Below are 15,620 nucleotides of genomic sequence, written 5' to 3' on the forward strand. Positions count from 1 at the left end.
CCTAAGTGTCTTGTAATGTATGTGTATATACATACTGGCAACCATGTGTGCACTTTGTTGCCATGTCATTTAGGTGTTATACCATATTCACAAATTTATCATTATTTTGTCATTAAGTACAAAAGTTTGTTTGGTAATGTTAAAGGGACTCAAAGCTTGAAGGCCTCTTGTTTACAGGCTTTACTAAAAACCAAAGTCCACCTGAGTTCACCAACATTTGTGGCTAAAGATACCTATTTTTTGAAAGCAGTTTAGGTTTTTTTTTTTTTTTTGCAAGATTATTGTATCTTTGGGAAATAAGATAATTATATCCAACTGTAAGCATTGGTAAAATATACATTAATTTATTGATTTAAAATTATTATTTCCTTACCATTGCATAAAGTTTTATCAACAGTGCATTTTTATTGTTTTTTTTTATTAAGAATACAGAACATTTTCTATAATTTCAAACCGTCTTATGCACAGAAGTATTAATTTATCATTAATAATTACAAGGATCTTTAGTAATAGAATTGAGATATATAATGTTTGATTTCAAGAATATCTTGCCACAGATTCTCAGTTGATTTTCAACTTTCACATTTTAAAATTGCAAGTGTAAAGAAAGCTTTTCCTTTTAATCTACTTTTTGTATTTCAGTTGCTGCATTTGGCTCCGTGACCTCCTATAGTCAATCTAGTACTGTGGCCTGGTAGATTCGCACCATCTCATCTGGAAGCTCCACTAGCAGTGTGGTATCGAAAGCCTTCTTGAAACGATCAATAAAATCCAGGTCTGAAGAGAGGCGGATCTGTTCAAAATCAGACAAGCTTCTGATGAGCAAAATAATTAAGTAACAGGTTGGTGGTATGATGCTGAAGAACACCACTCAGATGAAGGAACCTGGGCTTCCTGCTTGTGTAATTTTTTTTTTTACATTTGTATATTTGATCATATATCATTCGGTATTTAGAATTAGTGTTGTGAGTCGTACAAATTTCTTTCTTTTATATTATCTGGTACATACCTTGTTGGCCCAGAGCAGCGTTGTTCCCCGTTTGCAGAAGTGCTTCATGGTGAGTAGCAGCTCATCCAGACAGTTGTGATGATAGACAACATCTGCACATAGTATGTAGTCATAGTTATAGATAGTACTGGGAAAATTAAGGTCCAGGTCTTTCCCCCAGGTCAGCTGGGCCACCTGAGGTGTGTAACTGCAGCGCCCCCGTGTGTTGTGTGAGAGATTGAAGCTCAGGTTTTCCACAATGTCAGGCAGATCTGTGGCTGTCACCCATGCACCTAAAAACAACACAGCTCAGAAAAGCTCTAACGAGAAGTTTGTTCTATTTTATGAGTAAAAGTAAAAAAAAAAAAATAATAATTCACGGTACTACTTTCTGTGTCTATTTTATTTGAGATCTCTTTATCTATGCTTCTAATTCTGCCTAATATATTTTCTTTGGTGGATTTTTTTTACCTCACTTACCCATTAAACACGCCACAATGGACACCAGTCCCGTTCCTGCTCCTAGCTCCAGCACTGCCTTATCAAGCAGACAGACATGCTTATGATTTGCTTCCAGGTAGCTGGAGAGAGCCACTGCCTAAACACACATCGTAACCAATTCTCATCATATTAAGAAACACTAAACTCTTCAGTCTCTCACATTAGGCCTGTGTTTGTTTGGTGTCAGCTCTCACCCCAGGCCAGATGAGGGCACCGTATGAGTCAAAAGATTCACGGATGCTGATCTTGTGGCCAACAAAGTAAAACCTTTCTATTCGCAGTGAGTGGCGGATGCTTGGCTCCCAGGATTCGTGTGTCTCAAGTATCTCTCCAGCCATTACTTTGGTATTAAAATCCTCTGGGACAAAAGTGGTATATCAACACACATAAGCATCACAACATAAAATAAACCCAAAAGCTTTCATTAAATCAAAGAAAATGATTGTAAATGATTTCCACTTGCTCTCTTGTGTGAAGTTTGGCTGAGGTTTGATGTGATCTGGGTGCTTAAAGTGTCTGTTCTTTTGCACACTTGCACAGGTTTGTCTTTCACCTGTTGCCATTATAGAGTTCACTTCAGGTATCACCTTCACCCAAGGACACGCTGAAAAAAACGTTAGTAATGCACACATTATTCATGTTTGTCTTTTTGCAGCTTATGTGCAGAGCATCCATTTTCCATCATCTATTAACAATACAGGATCAAATATATAGATAGCAATTTAAACATTTTAAAATATTATTATAATATAACTAATATATTCTGTTAACAAAACAGCCTCCATTCTCACTATTACACCCAGAATCCCTGTTACATGTTATAGCACTGTGAAAACTCCGTAGAAAACTATCTATTAATTAAATTGTCATCACTTACTTTTTAGTTGTTTCTGTCAGCTCCCACAGTCTAGTTAAAATGGTTGGTCTTCTCTTCTGTTGCCAACATCTGGGCATTGCTGTTTATAAAGCTGCAGTATCTCTCGTGTTTCACCCATGGAATCACTGAGCTAATTTTAAGAGGCTCTACATATTCAAAAAAAAGAAGAGGTAAACAGAGCAGTCCACAGCTACAGCTCCCCTGGGTAGAGCCCTAATTTTGGTTCACTGATCCTTCTTTTTGTACAAAAAAAACATATCTGGTTGTACTTACACAGTTAATAACAGTCAGGGATTTACATTTTGGTTAGCTATTTGTAGTTATTTTTTAATGGGGCTTCTGTAAAGCCTCATTCCTTCGTATGCACACACAAGCTAATAAAAAGATGTTCTGCTCTTTACTACAACCATGACCATTACTTTGAGTAATGCTGAAATAAGATAGTTAATGAAAAACTCTTTCACTTCAGGGAAGTGCTTCTGACACCTGTATACTGCAGCTATGTTTCCAACTCCATTCTTAATAGCTCTTAAAATTCGCATGTCATTTCTTCTGCAATATGGTTACAGATTATGCAATGTAAATAATTGAAAAATAAAGATGAAAATAGGCTTTATTGTGCTTTATGCATACTTTATATAATGTCGAACAGACTGACAGGTCAGGTTTACCTCCTAACAGCATCAGCCAACAATAAACAAAACTGAGCTGTTGGACAATCGGTTGGAAAATGATCGGTCCTGGGTGCTCAACAACTAATCTGAGCTCTGTACAAGGCCAGAGTAATGACCCAGTATGGATACAAATGCAGTCAGTTAGGACAGAGCAATGGGCAGCTGTCTGAGCTGCTTTAATCTGTGTTTGGTTTGTGTGTTGATCCAGATTAATTCCTCACTCTCCAGCTCTAGTTATGTATAGGTCCTAGGTTTTATATTGTGTGTACACACCTCACACTGCAACATGACATCTGAACACAAAAGAAAAAAATATTAGGTACCATTGTTTGCTCATACTCTGACATTTTTATTGCATTTTCTCTTTTAATCTATTTCTTATAATAATTTATGTATACACTGTATTTACTTCTTATCACAAAAGATTGACAAATAAATATGGTATTTGACTGATATCCAGCTGAGTTAACAATCTTCCTTTCCTGGTTCAACATCCAAAATCAGGTTTTGTATTTAAGTACAGCTTTGGGTTAGAATTTTTACAATTATTTATTTTTTTAGCTCATGACAAAGCATTTACTTCTCTTGGGTCATTTTATTATACTTTAAGTCCTGTGTTGCTAATAGTTTATTAATTGGAAAGTTGATTATTATTATTAGAATGATAATTATAATATATACATATACCGGATTATAAATGCTGGTATGGGAGTTGCACATTAACTCAAACTTAATATTGTTTCCTGGATAAAAATGGCAAGAATAATTTTGTCTTAGCATGTAGTTTATTGAGCAATAGTCATTGGGTTCTAAGGTCAAATAAAGATGCGAAATTAATGTTTATTCAAGTCTGTATTTCTTTATGTGAGAAAAAAATAGGAGATATTGTGAATACATGATTGTATATACATCATTTGCAGACTGTGTTTGAGAAAAAAAAATTCAAAGTCTTCATGTATTAATTTCTTGTTGACATTGCTGTATATTTTAATATACATAACTTCATAAACAGCTGCTGCAGTATTTTGTTGTGGCTTCATTTATACTCGTGTTTGAGTGTAATATTAATTTGATAGCAGGTGGCGATAAGCCTCTTGTAATATTTTGATAGGACTGCGGTTACTTAAAAGCCTTGGCTTCAAAGAATCCACCAACTAAATCAACACACACACACACACACACACACACACAAAACAAATTAAAACAACTCCCCACAGCATATCAGCTTCATCTATGATACTGATAATAGAACGGGATGTGTTTTAGTGAACAGTGGTGATCCATGGTCTAATTCATGATAATTAATATAGAAGACTGCTGGTCTCAGATACAAATGCTCTGTGTGGACCAGTTGGCTGTCTAATTATCCTGCAGATGGCATATAGAAACAGGACGTCTGAACAGAGTGAGGGGATGGAAAATAAAAATCCCAGGTGTTGAATTGTACTGGCATAGAACCCTCCTGGACACATTAACCAAAGCTTTGGCATTTACCACTGTGGGCACAAGAGTTATTTATCTCCTTTCAGCAGGCCTGTAAAGTAGATACAGGGATTTGTGTAATGCCTCATCTTTCCCAGTTGACTTCTATAATTACGTAATGTAGAAAGCACCTACACCACACAACTCTCAACTGATTCCATGACTGATAAACAAAACCTACAGTATGCATTAGGTAGGTAGGTAACTGACCACAAAATATGTCTTATTTTTTATATTTCTAAACCTGAGTTGTCGATCCCGCCATTACTCAATCTTTACTTTTACCAAAGTATAATACTTTTATATTTTGTCTCTAAAAATGATGATAATTGTCACGAGTGACACGGTGAGACAACAGGCGAGTGAGGATCCAAATGCAGTTTTTAGAGTTTTAATCGGCCAATACACGAAACAGAAAAACAGTCAGGCAGGCAACACAAGGCAGAACACAGAACGAACAGGCAATGGGAACATCGAACAGAAACACACTACATACCAACACCAACAACATTGAAGTGAACAGACAGAGTATATATGGTGAACGGAAACCAATCACAAAACAGAGACAGACAAGGACTAAGACAAAACACCTGGGGAAGAGATTGAATGTAATTAGTGTCCATGGTAACAGATAGGTGGGCGGGGTCAACAATTAACATCAGGGAGAGACGGCAGACAGAAACAAGGGGAAAACACAGACAGACACATTACAGAGCCCCCCCCCCCCTACGAGCGGCTTCCAGACGCTCCCAAGTCCACAAAACCCAGTTCAGGCGGGTGGAGCGAAGGCGCAACCAGGGTGGGAGGGCGGGTCGGGTTCGTGTAGTGGTGGCGCCCGCCGAGCCGGAGGCCGGGGCGGCGCCGGCAGAGCCGGAGGCCGGGGCGGCGCCGGCAGAGCAGGAGGCCAGGGCGGCGCCGGCAGAGCAGGAGGCCAGGGCGGCGCCGGCAGAGCAGGAGGCCAGGGCGGCGCCGGCAGAGCAGGAGGCCAGAGCAGGACCGGGGACCAGGGTGGTGCTGGAGGTGGAGCCGGAGGCCAGAGCAGAACCAGAGACCAGGGTGGTGCTGGAGGCAGAGCCAGAGACCAGAGCAGGACCGGAGACCAGGGTGGTGCTGGAGGCGGAGCCGGAGGCCAGAGCAGAACCAGAGACCAGGGTGGTGCTGGAGGCGGAGCCAGAGACCAGAGCAGGACCGGGGACCAGGGTGGTGCTGGAGGCGGAGCCAGAGACCGGAACGGAGTTGGCAGCCAGGGTGGTGCTTTGGGCCTATGAACAGGGACAGGAGGTAGAAGGGCTGGCAAGTCCAGCGAAGCAAAACACAGGGAAACAGAAACATGCATAGGTTCAGGCCAGGCAGAGAGTTCAGGTAGTTTGGGTGTCATGATGTCGACCGCGTCCTCTGACTCAGTCATTTCGGTCGACCCGGCCGATTCGGCTGGTTCCGTCAGATCGGCCGGTTCCGTCGACCCGGTCGGTTCGGCAGGTTCCGTCGACCTGGTCGGTTCCGCGGGTTCCGTCGACCTGGTCGGTTCGGCAGGTTCCGCCGACCCTGCAGGTTCCGTCGACCCGGTCGGTTCGGCAGGTTCTGTCGACCCTGCAGGTTCCGTCGACCCGGTCGGTTCAGCAGGTTCCGTCGACCCGGTCGGTTCGGCAGGTTCCATCGACCCGGTCGGTTCCGTCGACCCGGTCGGTTCGGCAAGTTCCATCGACCCGGCAGGTTCCGTCGACCCGGTCAGTTCCGTCGACCCGGTCGGTTCGGCAGGTTCCGTCGACCCGGTCGGTTCGGCAGGTTCCGTCGACCCGGTCGGGGTATCCGCCAGTTTGGAGACCAGCCGGTTAGCACGGACCTCAGCCGAGCTCGCCGGTACGGTAGCCATGGGAACTGGCTCAATCACGAATGTGCACGGGACTGGTCTGGGCGGAGGCACTGTGGAGCATTCGGGCGTCCGTGGCTGATTCCACTCTGTGGCCCACGGATCCCGATGCTTGCTGCCCCCCCCAAAAAATACTTACGGCCGGCTTCCGTCTCTACGGTGCTCACGCTCAGCGTGGACCCGTCCAGGAGCAACGCCAAGTTGACGAACTCCGAGAATGTCTTTATTTCTCTGGTAGACGGCATCAAATACCGCAGGATCTCCCTTAGTCCATGCTTAAAAATGTCTTTGAGCGCCTTCTCATCGAAGTTGACCTCGCTGCACAGGTCCAAGAATACCTCCGTGTACTCCTCAACTGGGGCGTCCTCCTGACGTAGGCAAAACAGGAGTTCTGCTGGATCCATTGGTGGTTGGTCGTTCTGTCACGAGTGACACGGTGAGACAACAGGCGAGTGAGGATCCAAATGCAGTTTTTAGAGTTTTAATCGGCCAATACACGAAACAGAAAAACAGTCAGGCAGGCAACACAAGGCAGAACACAGAACGAACAGGCAATGGGAACATCGAACAGAAACACACTACATACCAACACCAACAACGACCAACAACATTGAAGTGAACAGACAGAGTATATATGGTGAACGGAAACCAATCACAAAACAGAGACAGACAAGGACTAAGACAAAACACCTGGGGAAGAGATTGAATGTAATTAGTGTCCATGGTAACAGATAGGTGGGCGGGGTCAACAATTAACATCAGGGAGAGACGGCAGACAGAAACAAGGGGAAAACACAGACAGACACATTACAATAATAAAGAAAAAATGAAGCATAATTAGAAAGAAGAAATTGATTTAAACATTCAAAAATCTGAATACATATATGCATATTCATTTAAAGATACTACATTATTCTAAATCTAGTATAGATTTTAAAAGAAATAAGATTTGCAATGAAGGACAAATTAAGCACTTTTAATAAGATTTGGAAATACATTACAGTATTTGTTAGTATTTGTGTATGTTGCAAGAAGTATCATTGACTCAGTACATTGCTTGGTATATTCTTATGGTTTATTTTATTTGAAGGTATTAAGAATGTTGCCCGTGCGTGTATAACCATCTTAATAACCCTTTTTAAATTGACGTAGTGGGCATAATTATTGTACATGTATTCTCAGGAAGACAAAAACTAAAATAAAATGGATAAAAACAGACAAAATAAAGTTTGTATAAAATTAATATAATGTCAATAACCTGTTATGTATATAGAAAAATTTTTTTGTTTATATATGAAGTAAATGATAATTAGTTGTGTGAGATTATTATTTATTCATTCATTCATTTTCTACCGCTTATTCGAACATCTCAGGCGTCATCGAGCATCAAGGCAGGATACACCCTGGACGGAGTGCCAACCCATCGCAGGGCACACACACACTCTCATTCACTCATGCAATCACACACTACGGACAATTTTCCAGAGCTGGCAATCAACCTACCATGCATGTCTTTGGACCGGGGGAGGAAACCGGAGTACCCGGAGGAAACCCCCGAGGCACGGGGAGAACATTAGGCGAGATTATTAGTAACTAATTATTGCAGTTAAACCCTTCTGAAGTTTGCTGCTTATCTATAAGCTGAATGTAAGATTAATGATGGTGATAGTTAATGCTTTATTCTGAATTTTGTAAAGGCAAAACATTTACAGGGAGACATTGATCTGCTTCAATGTGAATATATTATATACTATTTGTGCATAAAAAGTAAAGAATAATATTGGTGTGCGTTATGGATTGCATGTCATTACCATGATATCAATATAAAGGACAACAAAAACCTTAATATATCATTAAAATACTGGACCTTAATGCACTTTGATAAGACTTGCTGTGTTTTAATTCTCATGTATGCCAATTTTGCAAGTTATATGTATAAACAGAGATATAAAAATAAAAAATATATGTCCTCATGATGTGCATATATCCCAAAATAAAAAAAAAAACATTTTTACGTTCAAATGCAACCTTTGTTGGTTTCCATCAACAGTCCTTGTACATGGTCATTTTATTGACTATACTATGTGATAATATATCGCTTACAGATAAAGTGAATATGATGATGTAAACTAAAATGTGATGATAGGCCTAAATATGAGGTTTAAATATGACACAGACGCAACTGCTCTTATTCACCTTTCTGGCCTTGATGTGCGTGAGTGAGTGAGTGAGTGAGTGAGTGAGTGTGTGTGTGTGTGTGTGTGTGTGTGAGAGAGAGAGAGAGAGAGAGAGAGAGAGAGAGAGAGAGAGAGAGAGAGAGAGAGAGAGAGAGAGAGAGCTTCTGACATTTTAATTTGTTTGTTTGTTTACCTTTTGACTTATTAAACTACTGCAGTTTTTTGCAAAATACACGTTATTGAACTGTTTTAACTGGCGCAAGAAAGTTAACGGTAACTTATCAGTGAAAGGCTAACGTGGTTAACTTGGCAATTCAAACTAATATTACAATTTCTGCTGTGAAATCCCCACATATCTAAAAAGAAATATGAAGCTTACTATCAGTAATAACATTCTGTAAAATGATACCTTAAGAAAAATGAAGGCACGGTCTTACCTTTTTGCTGGTGGCACGTCCTGATTTTGCAGTGCAGGTGCAGAACGTTGTTTATTTTGTATTTTGGCGGACTCTGCAAGATGCTGATATTAATTTGGCCGCACATAGTGATGACGCTGATTGGCTGAGGAAGTATATAATATATTGGTCTCAGGGTGACACGGACTTGGCAAAATCAGGAGATCCGAGAGCACAGCATGCAATTTACTTGATGTTGGATATAATATAGCATTTTATTGACCATCAACCATCTGTAAAGTGAATTCCAAACTCATTATCACATTAACCACAACAATCAGTGGTATGTATGTGACAGAGACATGTTTAATATCTTATTAAGAAAGGTAAAAAATAATGCCAAGGCGTATTAAGTTTTATGATGTTATAAATGTAACACTGTTCAAAATTGAATATCCTCATGGGGAAATATACCAGCAGGAACTGCCACAGCATGTGCTTAGGATTGTCACAAAAGGAGGCTCTAGAGATTATGCCATAGAGACTGTGATAGTGCTGGAAGGCATCAAGGTCTTGAGAGTGTTGACAGTTGTTGCAACAACCTGTGTTTTGCTTCTAGGCCTAATATATGCAGTTAATCTGAGTTACCCCAAAGAACTCAGATACACATATCTTCTAGAAAATCTAGAAGATTTTACTGGGTAAAATAAATAAATAAATAATGTGTTTGAAGAACAAGCTTTATTGTTGACCTGATTAAAAACATTTGGCCATTTTGACCATTCTGTTCAACACGAATGATGAAAGACACAGATCTTGATAAATTTTGTTTCATTTTCTTAAGAGGGCGGCCAAGGAGAATAGAAATGACCCTGTATTATTTTCATGTCTTTAATTACTTCTTCCTGTATTGTTATTGAGAATTATTTATTTTTACATTTTTCATTAAGAGTTCTAAAAAGTTTAAATGTCATTGTTTTGACAAAAATAATGATAATAAAATATATTTACTTAACTTATTTATGCCTTACTCATGGTTCCACACTGTACGTCTGTTTTCATTTGAACAAATATTCTTTTTTTTTCAAAGTAATTTTATTTTTCCTCAGTTAAAAAAACCTTGTTAATCTGCACTTGTCTGTGACAATTTTGTTTTATAAGATTAATAAGTGCATATTTTATTCATGTTTTCTGTCCAAAATAAACAGTGTTTTTGCACAATTGTCTGCATGGTGTATATTGATTTGGTAGAATGTTAACTGTGCTGGAACAATTTAGGTAATTTCTTTCAATAATTTCAAATCAATATTATATATTATGTTAGTTCAACTTGATTACTTGGACTTTTTTAATGTAAATGAGCTACATGCATAATATAGATTTGAGTTTAAAACAAGAAAAAAATATTTATTAAATCATGTGGGTGTTACTTATTTTTTAAGTAATTTGGTTGCTTAAACTCACAACATTGTGTACATTTTACAAAAACTGTTGTTAGATTTATTTAAAACCTATTCGAATTGAATTTACTTAAAAAGTGTGATGCAAAAATGGTCACTACTTAGTTTAAAATCCAACACATCATTTTTTTACACTGTAAACATGACATTCACATAACTTAGTATTTAACAAAATAGCAAATAGAAATAAAATATGAATTAGAAATAAAATATTTTCTCCATGTAAATTATACAGATTTTTTTTAACAACTAAGAGTAGAATAAACAGAACAAATATAATATATTAAAAGATTAATAAGGGCATATTTCATTAAAGTTTTCTGTCCAAAATGAACAATGTTTTTTCACAATTGTCTGTAATTGTCTGGTGTATATTGATTTGGTAGAATGTTAACTGTGCAGGAGCAATTTAGGTAATTTCTTTCAATAATTACAAATTAATGTTATATATTATGTTTATATATTATGTTAGTTCAACTTGATCAACTATGTTAACTGTGTCTAACATTGACCATAAGATGAATTTTTGAACGTTCATTCTTACAACACATGCGTCTCACCCACAGCACTTCGTCCTTGTTCTACTGTACATCATTCAAATCAGCTCGTAGTAGCGCCCCCGGCGCAGCCAATAGGAAGCGCGCTCACATTAAGGCTTAAACAACCCTCGAACTTTACTTATCACCTTATATACTGCGAAAAAAATGAAGGGCACACTTCTATTACACACTGGATCTCGATAAACCAAATATACAAGTAAAAACTAAATACATCACAAAATCATCTGTCTGAAATGTCAAAACTAAATATTCTCAAAAACAAATTGTTCTTCAATATGTTGACCTACAATTTACTACACAGCATGAAATCACTTTATGATTGTCGCAGTCTCTTGCTTCACTCTGATTGGACTGATCCAAGCGCGCACTTATTCAATATTTCTAAATTACGTCAGAAATTCTGCACGTCCGCTTGTTTACATTTAAATTTTAACTCCAGAGGTCCGCGAGTGCTTAAGTGTTTCTGTATCTTACACTGACTTTAAACGCTTCTTAAAATGAGTGGAAACGTCGATTCAACAAAAGGAGCCGATATATCAGGTATTTGTATATAGTCAGATATCAGAAATAATCCGTGTTTCTTTTGTTTTTTAATTTATTTTCCACTCAGCAGCGGAGAAAACTCAGGAGAGCTGCTGCTAGCTTGTTGATGATGACAATTTTTGAGTTCTTAATATTTCTTTCTTTCTTTCTTTCTTTCTTTCTTTCTTTCTTTCTTTCTTTCTTTCTTTCTTTCTTTATTTTACAAATAATTTGTTAATGAAGATGGATGAATGTGTTTGATAGCTGCCCTGCTAACTAGTTAGCACTAGAGATCAACTGTCACAATCTAGTTATCAATTGTCTGGCTGTATAAACATCTATAGTTCTTTCTTTCTTTCTTTCTTTCTTTCTTTCTTTCTTTCTTTCTTTCTTTCTTTCTTTCTTTCTTTATTTATTTATTTTACAAATAATTTGTTAATGAAGATGGATGAATGTGTTAGATAGCTGCCCTGCTAACTAGTTAGCACTAGAGATCAACTGTCACAATCTAGTTATCAATTGTCTGGCTGTATAAACATCTATAGTTCAATAACACTAAGCTCCTATCTGTTGTTTACAAATCATTTAGCTGGGATGGAAGTCCGGATCAACCGAAGAAACTTTCCAATCAACTTGTGGAATTTGGTGAATGATCCTCAGATTTGTTCAATCTGCTGGGATGACAGTGGGGAAGGAATTCTAATCTGTCCAGAGGCCTTCAAAGCTGAAGTGTTGTCTAAAGCCAACAAGGAGAAGATCTTCAGAACTACTAATTTCATCAATTTTGTTCGTCAGCTAAACCTGTATGGCTTCAGGAAAGTTTGCCCAGACTACAAGATCACATTGACAGAAGTGAGCTTCATACAGAACTATTTTAGCCCCAACTTCAAACGGGCCAAACCGGAGCTTCTGGCGAAGCTAAAGAGACTCACACCTTCCAACAGGGCCAAGCTTGCCACTGGGCAAGATGTCTCCAACCACCCAAGTACTTTTCATCCAGTGCTGTATTCACCTGACATCTCTGCTGTTGTCGGTCAGTAGATGTTCAGAACAAGCTATAATTTATTCCTTTATTTATATATTCATTCATCTTTAGTAACTACTTTGCTCTGGTCAGTTTCAAAGTGGGTCAAGAGCCTATCAAAATAAAACTGGGTGCTCTGAATGGGATGCCAGCCCATCACACACATACACACCAATATGCTATTCATAAGCATAACCAATTCATTTCCTGGCATGTAGGGGGAGGATGCAGGAGGTATGAAATCTAAGTACATTAGAGGGAAGGAAATTGGGTATCAAATTTATTTTAAATTCTGATATTTCACCTTGACAGAAGTCCAGAAGATGGACACTAGGAGCTGCATTGTATTGTAATATTGTTTCAGAATAATGTATTAGTAACATCTGGTTAACAAGTTACTCAACACTGAGTCATTTGTCAGCCTTCATTGTTTTGTGTTGGTTTTGTTGCAGAGAATCATTGCTGTATCCCAGGCTCTTTGGATTCCAACATGCCCTGCTCCCAACAAGAAGTTGCCTCCTCCGCTCATTGTGGCTATTATCCTGTGAGAGCTGAGAAACTTTTTTAGTTTACATACTAATCAAAAGGAATTGTCAGTGCAATTATTTTAGCCTGTGTAGCTACAATAAGGTTTGGTAGGAATGTAAACTTTAAACCTTATTGTGTGGTCTAACACAGAACCACTTATTGTCCTGGACTCATGTAGCCACCTCCAGTACACTGGCCAGGATCTAAACTGGGAATTAGATGTCCAGGACAACTTATTTAGCCACCTTCTTTACACTGAAACAATGCACAGAAACGTGGGGCCTGATGCATGAAATGTACTAAATGATTTATTCAACCAAGTTATTTATTTTTTGTAGCTTCTATACACTGATTTGTTAAAGATTTGGAAATAAGTTATGAACAACTTTCTAATATTTAACAAAAGATCTGAAACAAGAATCAGTACAGTAGAATATTGAATATGCACAGTTTTGCCTAAGAACTATAGGCTGATAGTGGTGTAGAACATGCATGAAGCTTTAAACAGTGCCCTAGAGGTTTAACTTACAGAGATTGGTCAGTCATTGCATTGTGCTCTGAGCAGACATCATTTCATCATTTGGATGATATTGAATTTATTTTCCTGCACCCAGAGCAGTAATAGATTGACAGTAGTGAATCATGTAGTTGTAGTTGAGCTCCACACACAGCAGTTCTCCAGTGCTCTGTTGCTCAGTCTAACAGTACGCTGTAAAAAGGGATTCGTTGTCCATAATGATATGATAAGTAACTATTACTTAAAACATTAAATAATAAACACGTGCATAAAACTTGAATGCTTTGTGAACGTGAACTTAAGACTGTGCATATAGTCAAGTTAATAAGGTGAGTGTGGACAAAATATGTTAAAAGTAGGTAAATGTAGCATAAAAAATGTAAGCATTTAAATTAAAAGTATAAGTATTTATTTATACTTAAAGCTTTAAATTGTACTTATAAATCTTATAGATTACAGCATGGTTGTCTAGGTCGGCATCGATCACTACCATGTGTTTATCCGAATTGTCCATGTTCATTTAAGATATTAAACTCCCTTAGTTTACACTTGAATAGGCACCATGTCCCTGATGATATACACACACCTGGGGAGCACATTTCCTTCTCATGTCAACATTGTGCCTCTGTCACATTTCCAACAGACACTGACTTGTTCACACATCTCACACAGCATCTAAATAATCTTAAACTGTTGTGTTTTTAACCATGGTGATTTTCAGAAAAAAAATTTATGGCACATTTGCTGTTCACAAAAGCAGAAAGCAGAAACATCAAACATGCATTTTTAACAACACAAAATGCACTAAACACAATCATGAGTAATGACAACGAGATGACTTACAGGGAATGCCTTATTAACAGAGGATGTCTTTTGATTAATGAATGCCCATAACCTGAACAATCTGTCTTTGAAAAAGTTTCTTTGACATCACTAAAATATAGTATTTTACTGAAGAGGTCACATGCTACTTTCTTGCGATACCTCATGTGACCACAAGATGTCACTTATCTGCATTTTACACCTGGCAATGCCAGAACAGTGTACCTGTCTGAAAAAAACATAAAATCTCAGGCATTATGAGGTGAGTTTATGGAGTGCATAGCATGCAATTTACTTGATGTTTGATATAATATAGCAGTTTATTGACCATCAACCATCTGTAAAGTGAATTCCAAACTCATTATCACCTTAACCACAACAATCAGTGGTGTGTATGTGACAGAGACATGTTTAATATCTTATTAAGAAAGGTAAAAAATAATACCAAGGCTTATTAGGTTTTATTATGTTATAAATGTAACACTGTTCAAAATTGAATATCCTCATGGGGAAATATACCAGCAGGAACTGCCACATGTGCTTAGGATTGTCACAAAAGGAGGCTCCAGAGATTATGCCATAGAGACTGTGATAGTGCTGGAAGGCATCAAGGTCTTGAGAGTGTTGACAGTTGTTGCAACGACCTGTGTTTTGCTTCTAGGCCTAATATATGCAGTTAATCTGAGTTACCCCAAAGAACTCAGATACACATATCTTCTAGAAAATCTAGAAGATTTTACTGAGTAAAATAAATAAATAAATAAATAAATAATGTGTTTGAAGAACAAGCTTTATTGTTGACCTGATTAAAAACATTTGGCCATTTTGACCATTCTGTTCAACACGAATGATGAAAGACACAGGTCTTGATAAATTTTGTTTCATTTTCTTAAGAGAGCTGACAAAGAGAATAGAAATGACCTGTATTATTTTCATGTCTTTAATTACTTCTTCCTGTATTGTTATTAAGAATTATTTATATTTACATTTTTCATTAGGAGTCCTAAACAGTTTAAATGTCATTGTTTTGACAAAAATAATGATAATAAAATATATTTACTTAACTTATTTATGCCTTACTCATGGTTCCACACTGTACGTCTGTTTTCAGCCGTGTTAGAAATTATCTTGCATAGAAATGTAAAGGTTGAACAAATATTAATTTTTTTCAAAGTAATTTTATTTTTCGTCAGTTAAAAAAAACTTATTAGTCTGCACTTGTC

At 37.9% G+C, this 15,620-nt stretch overlaps 2 protein-coding genes across 3 annotated transcripts; one reads left to right on the forward strand and one right to left on the reverse strand.

The window, feature by feature from the left end:
- On the reverse strand, positions 1-3,911 carry mettl21cb (methyltransferase 21C, AARS1 lysine b). 2 transcript variants are annotated; one of them, XM_047814537.1, is made up of 5 exons: positions 2,367-3,911; positions 1,684-2,093; positions 1,469-1,586; positions 1,010-1,281; positions 1-793 (listed from the first exon to the last, which is right to left on the reverse strand). In XM_047814537.1, exons 2-5 carry the CDS (start codon positions 1,825-1,827, stop codon positions 674-676), a joined length of 654 nt encoding a protein of 217 aa, XP_047670493.1. In that variant the 5' UTR covers positions 1,828-2,093; positions 2,367-3,911; the 3' UTR covers positions 1-673. The 2 variants fall into 2 exon arrangements, with proteins under 2 accessions (XP_047670493.1, XP_047670494.1); XM_047814538.1 differs by lacking the exon at positions 2,367-3,911 and having other exon boundaries at positions 1,684-2,202.
- Positions 3,912-11,418: 7,507 nt separating this feature from the next.
- LOC113654477 (heat shock factor protein 5-like) lies at positions 11,419-15,620 on the forward strand. The gene is made up of 3 exons (XM_027164659.2): positions 11,419-11,524; positions 12,096-12,539; positions 12,983-15,620. The coding sequence occupies exons 1-3, from the start codon at positions 11,482-11,484 to the stop codon at positions 13,096-13,098; spliced, it is 603 nt and encodes a 200-aa protein (XP_027020460.2). The 5' UTR covers positions 11,419-11,481; the 3' UTR covers positions 13,099-15,620.

Source organism: Tachysurus fulvidraco, chromosome 6 (assembly GCF_022655615.1).
Source record: "Tachysurus fulvidraco isolate hzauxx_2018 chromosome 6, HZAU_PFXX_2.0, whole genome shotgun sequence".
In the NCBI taxonomy this organism is placed as follows: domain Eukaryota; kingdom Metazoa; phylum Chordata; class Actinopteri; order Siluriformes; family Bagridae; genus Tachysurus; species Tachysurus fulvidraco.